We start from the raw sequence: 18,158 nt of genomic DNA, 5'->3' as shown, positions 1-18,158 counted from the left end.
TTAAAAACCTGTTGACTTCTTCCCAGGAAAGTGCCAATCATGGTGGGTAAACCAAGATAAGGAAACATGAAGAAGGTGGTAAATTACCAAAATACCCCTGACTGTTGCTTGATGGAAATGGCTGTTCGGTGAAAAAAGATTCTCTTTTTCACTTTTCTTTGCCACCTTCCCAGTACCAGAAGGTTAATGGACCTGTATCTTCCATGATTGAGAACAAAATTACGTTTTTGCCCCTGGAAGACTAACATAAAGGCTATATAGTAGTGGGCACACCCAGATCAGAAGACCCTCATGACTCCATGCCCATCGGGTCTTCTGCAATATAATAAATACCACAACACCAAATGGAGGAATCTTTTTTTATAAACGATCAAAAGTGTTGGATTTATAGATTAAGCAAAAGGAGTAAAGAGTAATTTTAAAAAGGGTTACCATCACAATCACATCTCAATCAAACTTAAAAAAAAGAAAAGAACCAGTCATCAAGGAAACCGATGCCTAAAAACAAGGTACTACCAACAACTGCACCACATCAGAACACACAGCACTCATCTTTCTCTTTCTCTTTCTCTTTCTCTCTCTAAAGAAAAAAAAAAACTATTTTCTTTAATTAATTGATTTCTTTTTCTTCTTCTTTCTATCTTGCAAAATATATACAATACAAACACACCACCCACAAAGAAGAAAGAAAAAATGGCACACACAACTCATCATCATCAGAAAAACAAAGAAAGAGTCCACACACCACCCATCCTCTCTGTCTCTTCAATGGCCCAGTTGGACCAAAATTTATGTAAAAAAGAGAGTCTTGAAAGATAGAGAGAGAAAGAGAAAGAGAAATCATCAGTGAGATAGATAGAGAGAGAAAGAGAGGGGAGATGTCTTCAAACTCCAACCAAACCCACCTCACACATACACATACACACACACGCACAAAAACAAAATTCACATACAGACCAATTAATTATGGTTGTTCCACAAATACCCTTCTGCAACCCCCCAAAAATCTCCATCTTCATCACTCCATTGTCTACCAAACGAACCGATATATGTGGGCTTTTTGGGGCTTTGTCTTTGGTCAGAGTTTCATCACCAACAACAGAGAAAACAGGAAAAGCAAGAACCTTCTCACCCCCACACCCACACACACCCATTCATCTTTCTTTCTTTCTTTAAACTCTTTCTTCCCCACACCTCGCTTTCTATCTCTCTCTCATCTTCGTATTTCCTTCTTCACTTTCTCTCTCTCTTCTTTTATCGAATTACAATTTTTTTTTTCAACAAAGTTGAGATCTGATGAGTAAGAAGATGAAAGGGGTTGCTTTTGATTCATCTCCTCATGTGTCTTATGAGGACGCTCGAGCAAGATTTAAGCATCAAACCCTCCTCCAAGATTACCGGGAGTTGGAACAGGTAAAGTTTGTTCTCTATTTTGTTTTTGATCTTCAAGATTCGTTAGGGTTCTTGTTGTTTTGATCATATGTTGATGACGATTCTTGATATTTCTTCTTCTTTATGCCGTTGATTTCGTATATGATCTCTTCGTGTATTCCCTAAATAGATCTATTGTTTCTTTTAAGATTATTGGGAAAAAAAATCATGTCTTTTTTCTTTAATAATCGAATTTGAACTCTCTGATCTACGTTTCCCCTTGATTTTCTTGATAAATTCTCATCACAAAATTTGTGGGGTTAGGGTTATAATTAATTTTGTTATCTTGGAAGATTTCAATCAACTACAAAAGGGTATTTGTGTCATAAATATATTGTGATCTTTGAAGATCGCCGGTGACTCTTGGAGCCACCGACAGCTGTTAACAAGCCGGCGAGCTTTGTTGAACCGGGCTGAGTTAACTCGGTTATGAAATTTACAGGAAACAGAGGCTGCAAGAAACAAATTGGAGGCCATGAAGCAAAAGAAGCAAACTTTAGAAGCTGAAGTTAGGTACGATATCACCTTTCTAATCACTTTTACCTACTAAATTCATTACAACATACTTTCATTTACATGTTTATTAGAGCATCCTACTTTCATTGTTATTATTTTAAAAATACAAAGCACAATACTTTAATAAGAAAAAAATATATGAAACTACATTGTTATTTATTGTGATAATAAGATAATTTATAACTTTATCATGAACTGAAATTGAGTTCTTGTGAATACAGATTCTTGAGGAGAAGACACAAATTTCTATTGAAATCGAAGTCTACTACAACTTCACAACAAGTGAAATCACATAATTTAGAAACAACCCAATTCAGAAAAAGCAAGAAGGAAAACGTCCACCCCAAAAAGGCGAAAACTTTACACAATTTGCCCCCGATTCACAACCTAAATCAAAGGGGAAGAGTGTATACAGAGAAGAAAAACGTTAATCCAAGTCGACCAACTCATGGGGATAAAAATGTAAATTTGCGTAGTGTCAACATGTCGCCGGTGACTGAATTCAATCGGAAAGAAAACGGTTTTGGTGGTAAAGAAGCTCGGGTTCCTATATTTGACTTGAACCAAATATCCGTAAGTCAAAAAGTCAAATGGGTGTATATGAATTTTTTTCTTTTTCTTAATGTAGAAAGAACACAAGATACTTTTTACAAATTTGTTTACTTTTTCCTTTTTGTTTGTCGAGACAACATTTTATCCACAAAGTAAAAAAAAAAAAGCTCTTTGATAGTTACTTGTTGTAACGTTTTATTGCTTCTTGATATTTAGATTGAAGAAGAAGAAGAAGAACACAATGATTTAAAGCTATCGATTTGTAGAAATGTTGGGGATGCTTCATCAAATAGAGCAGGGAAGAGGAAGATCTCATGGCAAGATCCTGTGGCTTTAAGAGTATGACTAAAGGTTAATTATAGATTGGGTTAGGGGTAATCTTTATAAGGCCAAGACTTTGATTTTGACTTGGTATTCGATTGTGGTTTCTGTTTTTTTTTTTTTTTTTTTTTTTTTTTTTTTTTTTTTAAAAAGAACATTATGTAAAGAAAAGGTTTGTGGGATTAGTGGGTTTTCTTTTTTAATTTTTAATTTTGAGATGGAAAACAATATGAAGGATGAAGAAATCATTGTTAATGTATATCTTGATAAATGATAAATCCTGTGTTTGTTGACACAATGACACCTCTTTGGCTGAGTAAACAAGGTATATAATCTTTTGGAAGATTTTGATGTTAGGTTAAGGTTTTGTTTGTTTATGGTGTTTTTTTATACTTTTTGGATTGTAAATTTGGTTATATGGTTTGTTTCTGTTATTAACGTGTAAGAAAGCAACCCACAAGGCAACAACCATGTTATTTCATCTTGGTGGAACACGTCGATTTGTAGGATAGCAATTTGTTGGGTATTATTCTAAATTTGTTTTGTTTGTAGACATACGCAATGTGGTTGTCTTTATATCAATAGAAAAAAGTACGTGGTTTTCCGATGAATTTAAAACATGAAACAATCTTTGAAATTTCAGTTACATTGAATAATACGAATAAGTTCAAAATAATTAATAGATTCTTCGTCACCAAAATATATTGCAACTATTGGAAGATCTCATTCCGATTCCAAAATATCACACTAAACTATAAATTACATAAAGAGCTTGAGTTTCTTTTTAATCACCACCAAAATCATTTCTTCAAGATATCGGGTATTTATTTTCAAAAGTCAAGTTTTAATAAGAACTAGCAAGAAGCTATAAAAGAATTACATATCTAAAAAAACCAAAAAACCAATGATTGGATACTTCTTCCATCATAACTCTTTCATCTGTCTTTAGTCTTAACCACTAGATTTTCTTTTACGAATATTAAACAAAATGTCCTTTCTTGGTTTCTTAGTAGAAAATAGTAAAACTTTTCCATTTGTCCATCACGTTGATGAATTAAAGGAGTAGAGTTGCTAAGGAAAATAAAATTACACTAAAAGGAAGAGATGGGAAATGTAACACCTGTCTTTTATGACTATGAGTAACCTTTATTTTATTGAAATTAAAAATAATAAATAATAAAATGTATATTTGATGAATTAAATATATAAATAAAGTCAAATGTTAGAAAATTGGAAGTTGACTCGAGTATTATTACATGTTTGACCTTTACTTAACCTAATTAACCTCTTGCAGGAGTAATTTTGTTAGGAAATTAGTTGGTTAAGGTCTAAATGGTAATTTCAAAATCTAGTCAAGTGTTTTGGGGCCAAATAAGAAAAATTAGGAAGTCGTAGGACCTAAAGTGTCAAGTTCGCAAACTTATGAACATAAGCCTCGACACTCATTTCTCTTTCTCGTTTGAATGAATTGGAAGGATTGAAAGAGCTTAAAGATGATTGTGAAAGTAATTAAGGAGATTTGAAATATATTATAGTTTAATGGGAGGTTTGGAGCTTGAATTCACTGTTTGGGAAGAACGAATATATCTCCTCCATTCTCTACAAATCTCATATAAAGCCTTCACAAATATGAATCTATGATGGATTGGTGTTGAGGAATGTAGGTTAGAGGATGATTATAATCTTAAGATACAGTTCTAGCTTCAATTTCTCATTTGCAAGTTAGAATTGGAATCAAATCATGTTTTAGAGGTTTTCAAATCCTAGAATTGGAGGAATTCATTTTTAGTTATGATGAACAAAATTAATGTTTGATTTGGTTAGGAATCAAGTTTCCTGCTCTCATATTGAGCTGATGAATCCAAAACATGTTACTATCAAATTTTGTTGAGCTAATTGATGATTTCAAGTCTCTATGGAGAGCTTCAATGGAGTTCTAAGCCTTGAATGTGATAGTTCTAAGCATTGAGTGTGATATGACTTGCTTCTAAACATATTGAAATTTCAAGTTATATCATGAACCTAGTTTATATGATCAGTTTGAATCATATTTGATGGCATTTAATCATCAATTGAAGCTAATGTCTCATTTGGAAGCTTATGTGACTTCTAATAGATTTAATCAAAGTTTTATTACATCTTCAACTTAGGATTGTAAATCATTGTGTTAATGATGATGTGAGATGCTAATCAAGGTTTAAAAACATATAACCGAGTGTTAAATAATCATACTAAGTCGTTAGTAGTGAATAGAAGGAAGTTATAATAAGAAGGTATTCATTCGATAAGGGCGTGTTCTGCAAAATTAACGGGTAGCTGGTAGTTGATAGGATTTTGTTGAACACTACGTGAGGTAGATAGCTCCATACCCTATCGATTCGTTAACTCCCCAAGTGAGTTACCAAAAATCGACTCCTGCTAGTTAAATCAGTGTTTTTTGAACAACTATTTTCATTTTAATGATAACTTGTATACAAGAATATAACTAAATATATACACAAAATATAGTTGTTGACCTATCAAGCCATTAACCCTGTAAGGTAAGCAAACTTACAAACACAAGCACCATATGATGGTATGGAGTTCAAGAACAAAAAACAAAATTCATAAAATTTCCAATTTGCAATATGTTTCTTTCTTCAAATATGCTTTTATATTACGGAAAATTGCAAGAAATAGCAACATGTTTTGTTATTTTTACAAAAATGGTAATGTACTTCAATTTTTACCCATAATAACAACATAAATTCTAACTTTGTACAAATCATAACATAGTTTTACCTAGAGAAAAGATAACCGGTTACCCTTTTAGTGATTAACCAGAGGTGCACATTTCAAACCGTTTTTTTGAGAACCGATTAGGTTAAAACCAAACCATCGGTTACGAGAATGTTATACTATATAACAGATACCAGTTTTTCTAGAATAACAAAACAGAACAGGTTTATAAACCAAAAGAATCAGTTTTTAATGCAATTTTACTTCTAAAAAAAACATATTGTAACCGATACCCGTCTATAAAAACCGAAACCAGTTGCACCTCTATGCATAACACGCTACTAAATGGTTTTACCTTTACTTTGTTCCTCTAATAAAGTCTACACCATAATGATATATCAACCAATTGGGACGATAAAAAGGGCCGGAACTCGGACGACCCAGATCGGGCCGGGTTTTGGGCCAAAATCGAATATCAGAGTACAAACAACAATGTAAACCAGTCCAGTACAGTTTGTCCGCTCGAGAATTTGGGATTTCGCTCACGTCGGCTTCTCTCTCCTCCTCTCAGGCCATTGCAGCTTCTTGAATGTGTGTATTCTTGTTTTCAACGTTCTGAAACTCACATCTGTAGTCACATATAAGAGGGTGCCAATAGCTGGTTGTGCACTCTAGATGCTTGATGATATGTCTAACTGAAGTTCGGCATCAATATTAGAAGTTTGCGTCAGGTATGAAGAAAAAATACGACTTCATTTCCTTTAGGTTGCAATGCATGTGTAACAAACGACATTTGCACTCACATTCTTGCGATTTGTCTTATGAATAAAATATTGCTCTTATTTCAATTCAAATGCTTAGTCACTAGCCAATGATATGGATTCACAGGATTTTTCTACTGCTTATCTAGAATGCCGAATACATACTGTTTGCAATTACTTAAAGAAGTTCTCTTTTCCCTTTTTTCCATGCCTGTTTATTTCATTTCAGTCCATATCAAGATGGGAGAAGAAATGCCTGAAGTTTTTGCATTTATGAAGCTGGCGTTAGAACAGGCTAAAATTGCATTCGACAGTCTTGAGGTGCCTGTGGGGTATGTCTTATCAAATTCTTTGGTACTTTGACTCTCATTTGACATACATATAAACGAATTTCTTTTTCATGGAACAGATGTGTTATTGTTATGGATGGGAAGGTCATATCATGTGGAAGAAATCGGACTAATGAAACAAGAAATGTATATACTTTTATAACAATTTTATATTTTATGTTTGTAACTCTGTTTAACTCACCATTAATGTTAATACTAACACTAACAAATTGGCCTCTAAAATACAGGCTACAAGACACGCTGAAATGGAAGCTATTGATTTTCTGCTTAAGGAGTGGAAAGAAAGGGAACTTACAAAACATGAAATTGCTGAGATGTTCTCAAAATGCTCTCTTTATGTTACATGTGAACCATGTATAATGTGTGCATCTGCCTTATCATTTATTGGTACTCTTATTCAAACTAACACAACATAGGCTGCATTTGTTACACATGACAACTGTATTTGGCATACATTGGACTAAGACTGTAATCAGACAAAAAAAAACAACTTTTTTTTTCTCTCTCCCAAAAAGGTGGAAAAGGTGTGACCAATGTCGATAGGGCAAAAATTGCAGCTGACAAGGACCGAAACTGGTGTCAATCAAAAACAGTAATAGAAAACTTGTCCAGTCCAATCAAGTTCCGTGTAACAAACATAGTTTTAATGAGACTTTTAATTTGATATATAAATATGGTGCCCTCTTTTTCACTACACATGGATGTAGGTATAAAAGAGGTGTACTATGGTTGTGGGAATGATAAATTTGGAGGGTGTGGATCAATATTATCCTTGCATACAAATACATCGGATAGTGGTGAAGATGTTGGGAGGAAAAGTTACAAATGCACGGGTGGGATAATGGGTGAAGAAGCAGTTTCTCTTTTTAGAAACTTTTATGAGCTTGGAAACCCTAATGGTATGTACGTATATATGTATTCTTAATTAACTAGTTCTCCTTTGACTCATGTTGTTCTTTTAGCAAATAAGGTTTCCCCTTTTGTTTGGTGCAGCTCCAAAACCTCATCGCCAACCGATTCAACAACCATGACATTTGAATGGTGTTTAAGTTTTGACAAATGTATTTTTCTTGCATCTTGTAACTACTATTTGGTTATTGTTTAATCGAGTTGTTACAATAGTTTGTGTCATCATCAACAAGTCGTCATCACTCAATTTAAAATTGTGAAATTTCATAAAAAGATTGAACAAAAAGATAAGAGGAACAAATTGAAAGTTGAGTGGTTAAGGGTGATTGGTATGGGTCATCCATTGCATGGAGGATCCTATGTGGTACAAGCTTAATGGCGTTAAGATCAACATAACACCATCCCGACCTCAAGTTATGTTAAGAGACGTTGCCCTCTCAATACAAGGCAATGCCATTCCATTGATTCAAGAGTTGTACTTCACATGAATAGTTGTCCTCATTTTAAAAGTTTAAAACTATTATATAACATAGGAAATGATTTTGGTGTAGTAACCATTTCGTAACTAAAGTTGTATGTGTTAGAGTGACATGACATGTAAGGTGGCAAAAAAAATGGTGTAGGTGAGGACTCATACCCACTGGCCTAAGCTAACAAAAGTATGAGATTAAAATAGGATGTTCCCGTTGTGCCACAGTTTTAGTAATTGTTTTAAAAGATAAACTCTTTTGGTAACAATAAAAACTTAAGAGGACTTCAGTTGCCAAACTAAAAAAGTCAAGGATCAAAGCCACACATAGAAACTTAGGACTTAAGTGGGTCAAAACACAAAAGTCAGGGACCAAAGCCATGTAAACAAAGTGCTTAAAACTAAGCATGAAAATATAACTTATGTCGAAATGTTGACATACTCGAAACACAAAAAAGTATAAAAAATTACGTCGAAACGTACACACACTCAAATTTAAACTAGGAATGACAATGGGGCGGGTTTGGGGCGGGGCATGGTTTCCCAAACCCGCCCCGATATTTTTCGAGTATCTTATCGGGGCGCCCCATTGGGTTTTGAGTTTTCCCGTCAGGTGTATCTTATCGGGTTTATAACAATTCATAACAAAATCTTTATTTTGTTTTAGGGTACCCCAATGTCTTACAAAAAATACATGTTCTAGCCTCCCTTTTAAATTAAAAATATGATGCATCACTTTAATAAAATAAACTAGACGTTATAATAAATTTATTTGATTTAAGTTTAGTATAATACGTCAAAACATAAATAATTGTCAATAACTAAAAAGATTATTTGATTTAAGTTTAGTGTAATACGTCAAAACATAAGAAATAATTATTCATACCATATTTTTAAAAACTAAAAAGATTGTCCAAAGTAAATATTTTATCTTTGAATGTGTGCAATTAACATCACAATGATTCGTGTGTGTGTGTGTATATATATATATATATATATATATATATATATATATATATAATCGGGGCGGGTCGGGGCGAGGAGAACCCACTCCCTGCCCCGAACCCGATAAAAAACCCAATAACGACCCGTTACCCAACCCGAAATGATCGGGTTTCAGATTTCCCCGTCGGGTTCGGACTTTTTTGTCATTCCTAATTTATACCGACACGTACATAAAAAAAGAAGTATTTTTTATAAAAAGGTAATGAGCAAAATTTTCAAATTTATATCGAAACATTGATCACCTTAAACTTACACCAACACATACATAAAAACCAAGGTTGTCAAGATTGGGATCCTACCTAGAATCGTTTTCTGGTTTGCAAGATCGAGATCTTAAGATCCCACAAAATAAAATATAAATTTAATTCAAAATATTTAATCATGAAAAATATTTCAAACATTTAATTTTTCGTTCAAAAGTTATAAAAACTTCAAAATATTAGTCATAAGTCACAATAAAAAATGATAAATGATAGATTGGTAAAAGGTAAAAGACATAAAGTGGTAAAAAAAATTTCATTTGCAAAAAAAAAAAAAAAAACAATCAAGGGAAGGTAGGATAGGATCGAATCTCTACGATCCTACCCAAAATACGATCATTTTACGATCCGGATCGTTTTTCATACCTAGGATCGTGATTTTGACAACCATGATAAAAACAAATACATAATAAATTAGTTTTTTTTAATAACATGACAAATTTTATAAAATTCAAAGTTGAAGGGGTCCAAGTGATATTTTACAAAGTTGATGTGTCATGTGTGGTAACTAGAGAATTAAATTATGTATATTATGGGGTAAATACGGAATTCTAATTAAATGAACAAGGTGAAAATGACATTTTAAAAAGTTCAAAATTGAGGGGGTGAAAAGCAACATTTTAAAAACAGAGAGTGGAAAATGGGGATATTTTAAAAAATTCAAAATTGAGAGTGTATAAACGACATTTAAAAAAATAAAAGGATAAAAAGTGTCATTTTCCAAAGTAAAAATGAAAAATGTAAATGGATTCAAAGTAAAGGGGTGAACCAAAGCCAGCTCCACAACTTTGGTTTTTAGAACAGATATAATTTTTTTTAAAACTTACGTGGGATTAAGAATAAGAACTCAACATTTAGATCACAGTTAGACTTAAATCAACACAACATAATCAAATTCTGCATATGATCATGTCATTTGGTGTCAAATTAAAGTATATACCTCATTTTTTGCAGATAAAAGATATCTTAGATGGTTTAAAAACATTCAAATAAATTTATTAAATTATAAGTCAACATATGACATTCATGACACAAAGTCAAACCACATCTATCATAAATTCATACCAATAATTGACCAGTCAACATATAACCTTCTTGAAACAAAGTCAAAGCACTAAATTTGTGACATCAATCATATTATTTGTTGATACAAGTTCAACTTCAAAAAAAAGGCACAAACCAAAACACTAGTTTAAAAGATTAACCATGGTTTATATGGCCATTTCATAACAAAAATACTAAGTAATAACTGCAAGTATGATATATTACCTTTTTACCCTTTCGGATTTCTCTTCAAACTGGAACAAGAGAGTTATAATGCTCACCAAGCCCAAATGCATGCTTATGATACGACAAAACAATACTTGAATCCAAAAAATCACCAGATTTATACTCTTTTCCCATTTCCACATCAGGAAAAGACCCTGAAAATATCATAATATGTTTCTTTAAACAATGAGTCAAAGCCCCAAGCTCAAGTTGACCACCCCAAGCAGCTGTTGACTCCACTTCATTACAATAACTCTCAAATCTTTCATGATAATCTCCATCTTCTTCTGTTTCTGATAGAAAAAACGGAAGAAAATCTGATGAATTCTTCCTCATATAATCTGCCACCATTTTTCTAAGTTCTTGAAACGTGTAAAAAGATGAACTTTTGCTTTTTATTTTCAACTGATCTTCAACAGCTCTGTATAAACAATGCCCATCTGGTTTTATTTCATTGACTATAAGACCGAGTGGTTTGACTTTTTTCTCCAATTTTTCATTTTCAACCATTTTGTCACTCACAATATTGCTTTGTTCTTCTTGTATTCTTTGCTCTCTTGCTGCTTCTTCTTGGGCTCTTTTTTCTTTTCTTTTTGCACTTTTTGTGGGTTTTGAATGTTCGGGTTGTGTTACAGAGACCCCAGCTATGGCTTTTGCTAAAATGTCGATATTGTCCTCCTTGATTGTGGTGCTACTAGTATAACCTACAGTTGCAAGTTCACCTAAATGTTTTTGTTTTAGGTCACTTGTGAGTTGAGAGATTTGTTCTTCCACTTGTTTCTTTTTAGCTTTTTGCTCAGCTTTACTGCCTTTAGCTGCTGCTTTTTTTAGTGCGATTTCCTTGTTTTGTAATTGGGTGATTTCTTTTCTGTAATTATTATACCAAAGTCATCATTTTTGTACTTATAAATGCAGAAATTACTTAATTGAAAGAAGGGTACCTGTGTCTTGAAAGCATCTCCTCACGGGTTTCTGTTTCTTGAATCTCTTTAGTCTCACTTTCCTCTGGTTCTTGGGTATTTTCCATTCTCAAAACTCTGAAATCGAAAGCTTTATGAGTTTGTAAGATTAGATTTAAACTTCTAAATAGTTATGATATTTGAAACTGGCAATAGATTAGACTATATTGGGGGTTAAATTTGTAAGAGAACTATATATATTTTTGTATTTAGTAGATAAATAGTTGGAAGTAATTCCTAATTATATAGGCAAATAATTAAGCTATGAAGATGATAAGAAAAAGGGGGTTACAAAGAACAAGTTTTTCTCGGAAAGTAATAGATTTGATTTTCAAAAGCCAATTTGCAACTCTTATTTATTGGAGCAGTGGGAGCACCAATTGTTTAATGAATCCGAGTACTAAATTACAACCATCTTATAAAAAAAATATCCCTAATTTGATACTGAAAATCAAAGCCTTCACATTTTTGTATTGCGAATTCGATTCACTCGGGAATAACAACAAATTTAGGTTTTAAATTCGCAGATTAAGAGAAAAGAAGCCTATAGCTGTTAAATTAATCAATCGAGTGACGAAGAAGATGAAGCATTACCGGAGGTTTCTTCAATGGCGAAGTGAACAGCAGGAGGCAGCAAGCGACACTGCGGAGAAATGGCACGAATTAAGCACGATGATCAGGATTTTTATTAAGCGATCCCTACATATTTGCATCTAACCTCCAGCATTTTTCAGTTATTTTTTAAATACCCCTTGAGTTATCAAAAAGATAATAGTTACCTCTTAACAATTTTTGGAATACAAAATAACTAAAGTGAAATGTGTATTTTCCATTTAAAAATGAAAAATACCACAGCATAATGATCAAGAGGATAAAAGGAAGTTGCAAATCCTCTAATCTAATAAATAAGTATCTCCTATTAATTCGACTTCCTCTCTTTTGAAATTCAAATTGTCTGGGAATCATTAATTCTGAAAACTCAACATTCCAAAGAATCAACAATTACATAAAAACAAATAAGGAAACAATATCATCTCCAAATCAACAATTAAATCGCATTAATCGGTGAGGCTTCTCTCTTTATCTCTGTTCCATTTCTTTAACAAGCAGAAGCTTCCGAGGGAATTGGAGAGCTAAAATAAGGGAACCCATTTGTAGATCGTCATCATTCCAAGTTTAGGTAAACTCTTTTGGTCTAGGGTTTGTTTACCTTGATGATTTCTTGTTATCCACTTATGCATTTTGGTTATTATGTTTATTTATGTGTCCTTTTAATACATGAAGTCACAGGTGAATAGTAGGTTTCATTATGGGTTCGGGTCAAGTGCCAAGTTGTTGGAGATGTGTGTGTGGTTTTAGAGAATAGAGAATGGGTTTCGATGAATATAGGTCAATTTTGTCGAGTTCAGGACCGAATGTTTGGGGGGTTATTCGATGACAATTGTCGTTTCATCCTTTACCTCTGCAGTCCGATTCCTCAAGATGATGAAGAAGTAGATCCATACGAAGGGTTATTCGTCTATGAGCATACCAAAATTCTCAGGATCAAAGAACAGCCGGAAGATCCACACCAGGTTTATGTGACAACTAGAAGATTTTGGGTCAAACCAAGTCTAAGAGGTCTTGTGTATAAGGGTACCCACAATATATATATATATATATATATATATATATATATATATATATATATAATGCAATAATATAAATTGAAAGTCAAGAGGGCACCATTTGTATGATTAAAGATAATATACACTTGGAAATTCATGTTGATTTAAGACTTGAAACGTTCATGCACATCAAACAAGAATCAAATAGTTGTAACATAACAACATGTATTTATGCAATGACCTTGAATTATTGAGTTTTAAGGCCATCATTCTTGTGATCTAAACCACTCAAAACCGAAATCATAATACTTAGGAACCATTAAAACCGAAAACTACTATAATGGATCATTGTTTGGCCGAAAATACACCTTAATGACCCACTAAGGCCGAAATCTCCATGGGAAAAGACTTAGGAACGAAAACTAAAAGTGAAATCCATCCTAGAACCGAAATCACATGTGATTTCGGTCATACTAGGATATTTTGATGGGGTTTGCGGTCTAGGATGTGAATAAGACAAGAAAAGTTGACTTTAGGAGTTGAATGCTTACCCATTTCCAATGCAATCACAGTAAACCACGTAATAACCATCAAATAACAATGCATTACCCTCCAGTAATCCAAGTAAGTATCATGTTAATCTCGTTTCTTTTATTATGGACGAAAACCCTTCCTCACATACCACAATTCCATTTTCACTTACTGTGAAATTCCAAATACTCTAAAGAGTTCAAGCTTCAAGCTTTAAGAAGGCTTATTTCTTCAAGCATTCCCAATATCCTTGTAAGTATTTCGAGTCTGGCTAGTGATCCTACACATTATCTTGTTGATTTCATCCTATTTACACATAATATTATGTGTTGACAACCTTAGGGTATCATAACCTTCAAGAGTTCATCAAACAATCCAAGTGTTTTAGGCTCAAAACCTTCATCTCATCACTTCAACTACACACATCAACCACTCAAGGTGAGCTTTATACCCCCATTTTTCGAGTTTTTCATGCCTTTAGGGGGGGGGGGGACACAAGTCAAAACATGTTTATCTTATGAATATTTGCTAGTTTTATCATTATTATTTGAATGTGAAATAATACTTGCATAAGATATGGTTAACACTACTTTATCTACACAAAAATCATGTATATAAGTTGATGTACCCAAATAAAACTCATCATGTGATACAAGTACCAACAAGAAAATATGAGTTGTAAAACTACAAGTTTTGGTAACTCTTTTGCTAAAAATAGCTTTTCAAGTAAAAATGGTCATGTTTTTAGTCATCACCGTTTTGGTGAGTCAAAACCCAAAAATATTATGTTTTAACAACATATATTACTACTAGACAAGATTTCAACTTAATATTTATATAAAAGTTTATATAAATAGTTTTACACAAAAACATACAAGACAAATTATTGATAGTATAATTTGTGTGTCATAAAACTCATGTCATAAGTTTTTCAAATAGTGCCATTACTTTATTACACAAAAAAGGGAGTCGTAGTTCACGTAAATCCGTTAATGCTCTAGTGAGACATACTATTCATTGTACCTACCTAGCATACTCTTTAAGTCCTGCATTATAACCAGAGTCTCCTGGAGGGAGAGCGAGATAGTTGTGTATAGATCTATACGAGATTGACAACCCCACACCTGAGATGTTCGCTACAGCTAGACGGGCCGGTCTAGGGTGAGAAATATCTACCAATTCCAACGCCTAAAGAACGTCGCTCAGGCATAACAGTCACATTAAGCATGGTTATAATAACTCACATAGGGATTAACAATACTATCTTGGTTTACGGGAAGCTTATACTTCGCTGGTTTCATTAAAATATAAAACTACATATCCTTTTCAGTACATAATTGCTTACATTTCTGGTCTGAAGGGTTAAGACTACAATTTACTTATAAGAAAATATTGGATTTTCTTGGAACATACATACACTATCATTTTACAAGGAAGGATACAAGAGTCATACACACATTTTTCTTAGTTTTGGATATAAAACTAACGACACAGTTTATAGAAATTATCGGATTTTCTGAAAGTATACGAAAATCATTTTTAAACAGTTACAAATCCATTTTCATACAAAAATGCTTATGAACTCACCAAGTTTATAGTTGACGCTTTTCAAAATGACTTGTATTCTCAGGGAACCAGTAACAGGTAATCAACTATGTTTTGAGATCAAGTGATGCAGCAGTATGAAATTTTACTTTTTGTCACTTTTGTGTAATTTATGAACAAGTACAATATGTAAACTATGTAAGTTGGTATTCTCAATGTATTCCGTTTTGGTTGCTATGTTTCAATTATATACAATTGTTATGATACTATATAATGACATCATCCGCCCCCGGACGTTTCCGTCGTCCTGGTTTGGGGGTGTGACAGATTGGTATCAGAGCATTGTTTATAGTGAACTAGTATATCTAATCATACAAGATATACAACTATAAATACAATGAGACTAAAACACTCTGACTAAAAGTATACTTTAAAAATATAAGTATTTTATAAAGTTTACATACAAACATGTATAATAGAAAATAATGTTATAATAAGAAGTATTTAGAAGAGTTGGACATCGCGATTAAACTTAGACAGTTATGTAATCATATCTAGGGTAAATATAGCCTGATCAACTATATTTATTCGAGATATGACCAACATGTGTTTAGGAGTGGTCGAGGTGGACAACAATCTAAAACTTACCAACTTTAAACCAAAAGGATCTAAGAACAAAACATAAAGACATAAAATACTATAAGAGTATTTTAACATTTTATGAATCTTTTATATACTTTCTCGTACTTATATTCTCGTACAGACATTATGGGGGGTTTTTGACATCACTAAGTATGGATGGTTGGTGAACAAAGGTTGTTGAATTGGGGATGTTAACATGTGCATGTATCCACCCATATGTGAGTACATATCATTTGGGGTGTTTCGAGTGGTTGAAATATTTTGATTTTGATTAACAACAAGTTTGATGATCTATATAACTTCTAATCCATAGCTTCCCGCTAACAATCACTTAGAAAGTAGAATTCAGTCAAAGAAATGAGAACCAATCACATCTCTCTCTCTCTCTCTCTCTCTCTCTCTCTCTCTCAAGATGTTCTTAGTGAGGCTCTTAGCAATAGCATAACTTTGGGGGTGGTGTAGCCGGTTGCTAGCGAAGGTCCCATTCCCTTAAGCCTTAGTTTTGTCAAAAATACTTTAATTAAACTTTGCTTAAATGTGACTGTGCCTTGACACCCACCACTCTTGAGCTCAACAAGAGTTGTAATACTATGGGGAGTTTCAATATATTTTTACAATATTAAAGTAGTTCAATCTATCAAGCCTACAACATTAGCCCATGAAAAAGAAAAAAACTTGTTTGCAAACAATAAAAAGAACCAAAACTCAAATCAAACTTATAGTCAACAAATATTTTTTAAATGTTTTTTCCTTTTCCTAAAGTAACCACCTTAGCCTTATGTTTCCTTCCCGCGATATGCTTCTGTAAATCAATCTCACTTGTTGCAATCACCTCACAGATCCGACATCTCCACTCCATTTCCTTCTTTGTATCTTCTTTCAAACCATTTGAAACATATCCTAAAAAGTTCTTAATCACAAATGGCTCATGTGTCTCAACAGATTTGTTACTTTTACCATTGTTGTCACCTCTCAAAGACTCCATAATGGCTTTATGTTTTTTTCCTCTAAGGTGATCTAGTAAACCACTCTCACACGTTGTACTAACCTCACAGATTGGACATATCCATTTGGATGAGTAATTGATAGTTGTCACTTTGGCCATGTGTTTTTTCCTGCAACATCTTGCAGGAAACCATTCTCACATGGTGCACTAACCTTACAGATCGGACATTTCCACTCTATAGTCTTCTTTTGACTGTAGGAATTAAGCTCGGTTGAATGTAATGATTGTGGTGGGTTATGTCCAGCTCCAGACGTGGTTGGCTGTAATAAGAAACTCAGTATGAAATTATATAAAAACCCTAAAACTGAAAATCTCTGAAAAGGTAAATTAAAGCCCCCAAAAAGTTACTTGAATTAGAATCTTGGATGGAATTCTGTTCATTGATGCATAAGCTGAACTATGAATAACAGTACATTAATGGAAGAAAACTATTCTATGTAGAAGATTTTAAGCAGGATAAAGTACTGATTCGTGAATGAGAGAACGAGGATTACGTACTCACCATAAACGATGATGGAAATCCCTTTCGGTTATTCATTGCCATTATCTCTCGTCCAATCATCAATTCTTTCCTCACTTCTGCTTCCAAAACGTGAAGACGCTCAACTTCCTCTGCTATAATCATCCCCCGTATCATCTCTTTCTCAAGTTCACGCTGAATCGCCTCTCGCGTACACATCGGTCCTCCTGAAAAATCGTAAACATCGCGATTTATGTTCAAGTAAAACATCGCACATGTAATTTTCAACTACACTGATGAAATCGTAAAAAAATCTACAAATCGAATAATGATCTTTGGTTTGCGGAACTTATTGAACAGTTAATCGAATGAATATGATCGATGATTGCGTACCTTCCATTGCTAGTTAGTATGGTTAGAAGAAGCTGATGAAGAAAGTGTAGGCTAGACTTGATTGTGCTGCATTTTATTAAATCCTGGCACTCTGAATTCCATTATTGCTATAGAGATGTAAGAATTTAGGGTTTTGCAGTATTACGTATCAGGGTGATTTCTTGTTTAGAAAAAAGACGAAGATACATTGTTGGTAAATTCTTGTTTGAGAAAAAGAAGCCGAGTATATAGGCGTTTGATTCATCCAATATGAAATTGAGATACCATTTAGGAGTATGAATGGTTGATGATCATATTAGTCGTTTGATTCCTTCTATAAATGTTTACAATCTTTAAGTCGATATTAAAATATGTAAATTTGAATTTGGTTAGAGATCATATTATAATAAAAGTACGGTGTAAGTTATATTTAGGGGTGTTTGTGATTCAAAATCAAACGAACCGAGTTTCAAAA

General features: G+C 33.2%; 4 protein-coding genes across 5 annotated transcripts; 2 read left to right on the top strand and 2 right to left on the bottom strand.

Annotated features, from left to right (window-relative positions):
- Positions 1 to 604: 604 nt before the first annotated feature.
- LOC145053574 (uncharacterized) lies at positions 605 to 2,943 on the top strand. The gene is made up of 4 exons (XM_079001638.1): positions 605 to 1,413; positions 1,874 to 1,944; positions 2,169 to 2,520; positions 2,716 to 2,943. The coding sequence occupies exons 1-4, from the start codon at positions 1,297 to 1,299 to the stop codon at positions 2,842 to 2,844; spliced, it is 669 nt and encodes a 222-aa protein (XP_078857764.1). The 5' UTR covers positions 605 to 1,296; the 3' UTR covers positions 2,845 to 2,943.
- A 3,061-nt stretch (positions 2,944 to 6,004) lies between these two features.
- Positions 6,005 to 7,780, top strand: LOC145051442 (tRNA-specific adenosine deaminase TAD2-like). Its single transcript, XM_078999423.1, has 6 exons — positions 6,005 to 6,269; positions 6,529 to 6,631; positions 6,709 to 6,775; positions 6,877 to 7,036; positions 7,357 to 7,548; positions 7,643 to 7,780. The coding sequence occupies exons 2-6, from the start codon at positions 6,540 to 6,542 to the stop codon at positions 7,678 to 7,680; spliced, it is 549 nt and encodes a 182-aa protein (XP_078855549.1). The 5' UTR covers positions 6,005 to 6,269; positions 6,529 to 6,539; the 3' UTR covers positions 7,681 to 7,780.
- Positions 7,781 to 10,315: 2,535 nt separating this feature from the next.
- LOC145053573 (Cysteine proteinases superfamily protein) lies at positions 10,316 to 12,215 on the bottom strand. Of its 2 annotated transcripts, none has more exons than XM_079001636.1 (3): positions 12,115 to 12,215; positions 11,503 to 11,598; positions 10,316 to 11,429 (listed from the first exon to the last, which is right to left on the bottom strand). In XM_079001636.1, the coding sequence occupies exons 2-3, from the start codon at positions 11,586 to 11,588 to the stop codon at positions 10,586 to 10,588; spliced, it is 930 nt and encodes a 309-aa protein (XP_078857762.1). In that variant the 5' UTR covers positions 11,589 to 11,598; positions 12,115 to 12,215; the 3' UTR covers positions 10,316 to 10,585. The 2 variants fall into 2 exon arrangements, with proteins under 2 accessions (XP_078857762.1, XP_078857763.1); XM_079001637.1 differs by having other exon boundaries at positions 11,503 to 11,611; positions 12,115 to 12,213.
- Positions 12,216 to 16,574: 4,359 nt separating this feature from the next.
- Positions 16,575 to 17,922, bottom strand: LOC145051441 (uncharacterized). The gene is made up of 3 exons (XM_078999422.1): positions 17,705 to 17,922; positions 17,354 to 17,538; positions 16,575 to 17,111 (listed from the first exon to the last, which is right to left on the bottom strand). The coding sequence occupies exons 1-3, from the start codon at positions 17,709 to 17,711 to the stop codon at positions 16,938 to 16,940; spliced, it is 366 nt and encodes a 121-aa protein (XP_078855548.1). The 5' UTR covers positions 17,712 to 17,922; the 3' UTR covers positions 16,575 to 16,937.
- Positions 17,923 to 18,158: the final 236 nt, after the last annotated feature.

The sequence above is a fragment of the Lactuca serriola genome, chromosome 5 (genome assembly GCF_051521515.1).
Source record: "Lactuca serriola cultivar US96UC23 chromosome 5, Lser_US96UC23_V15, whole genome shotgun sequence".
NCBI lineage: Eukaryota > Viridiplantae > Streptophyta > Magnoliopsida > Asterales > Asteraceae > Lactuca > Lactuca serriola.
The sequence above is the reverse complement of the archived record's forward strand: the minus strand, read 5'-3'. Positions and strand labels throughout refer to the sequence as shown.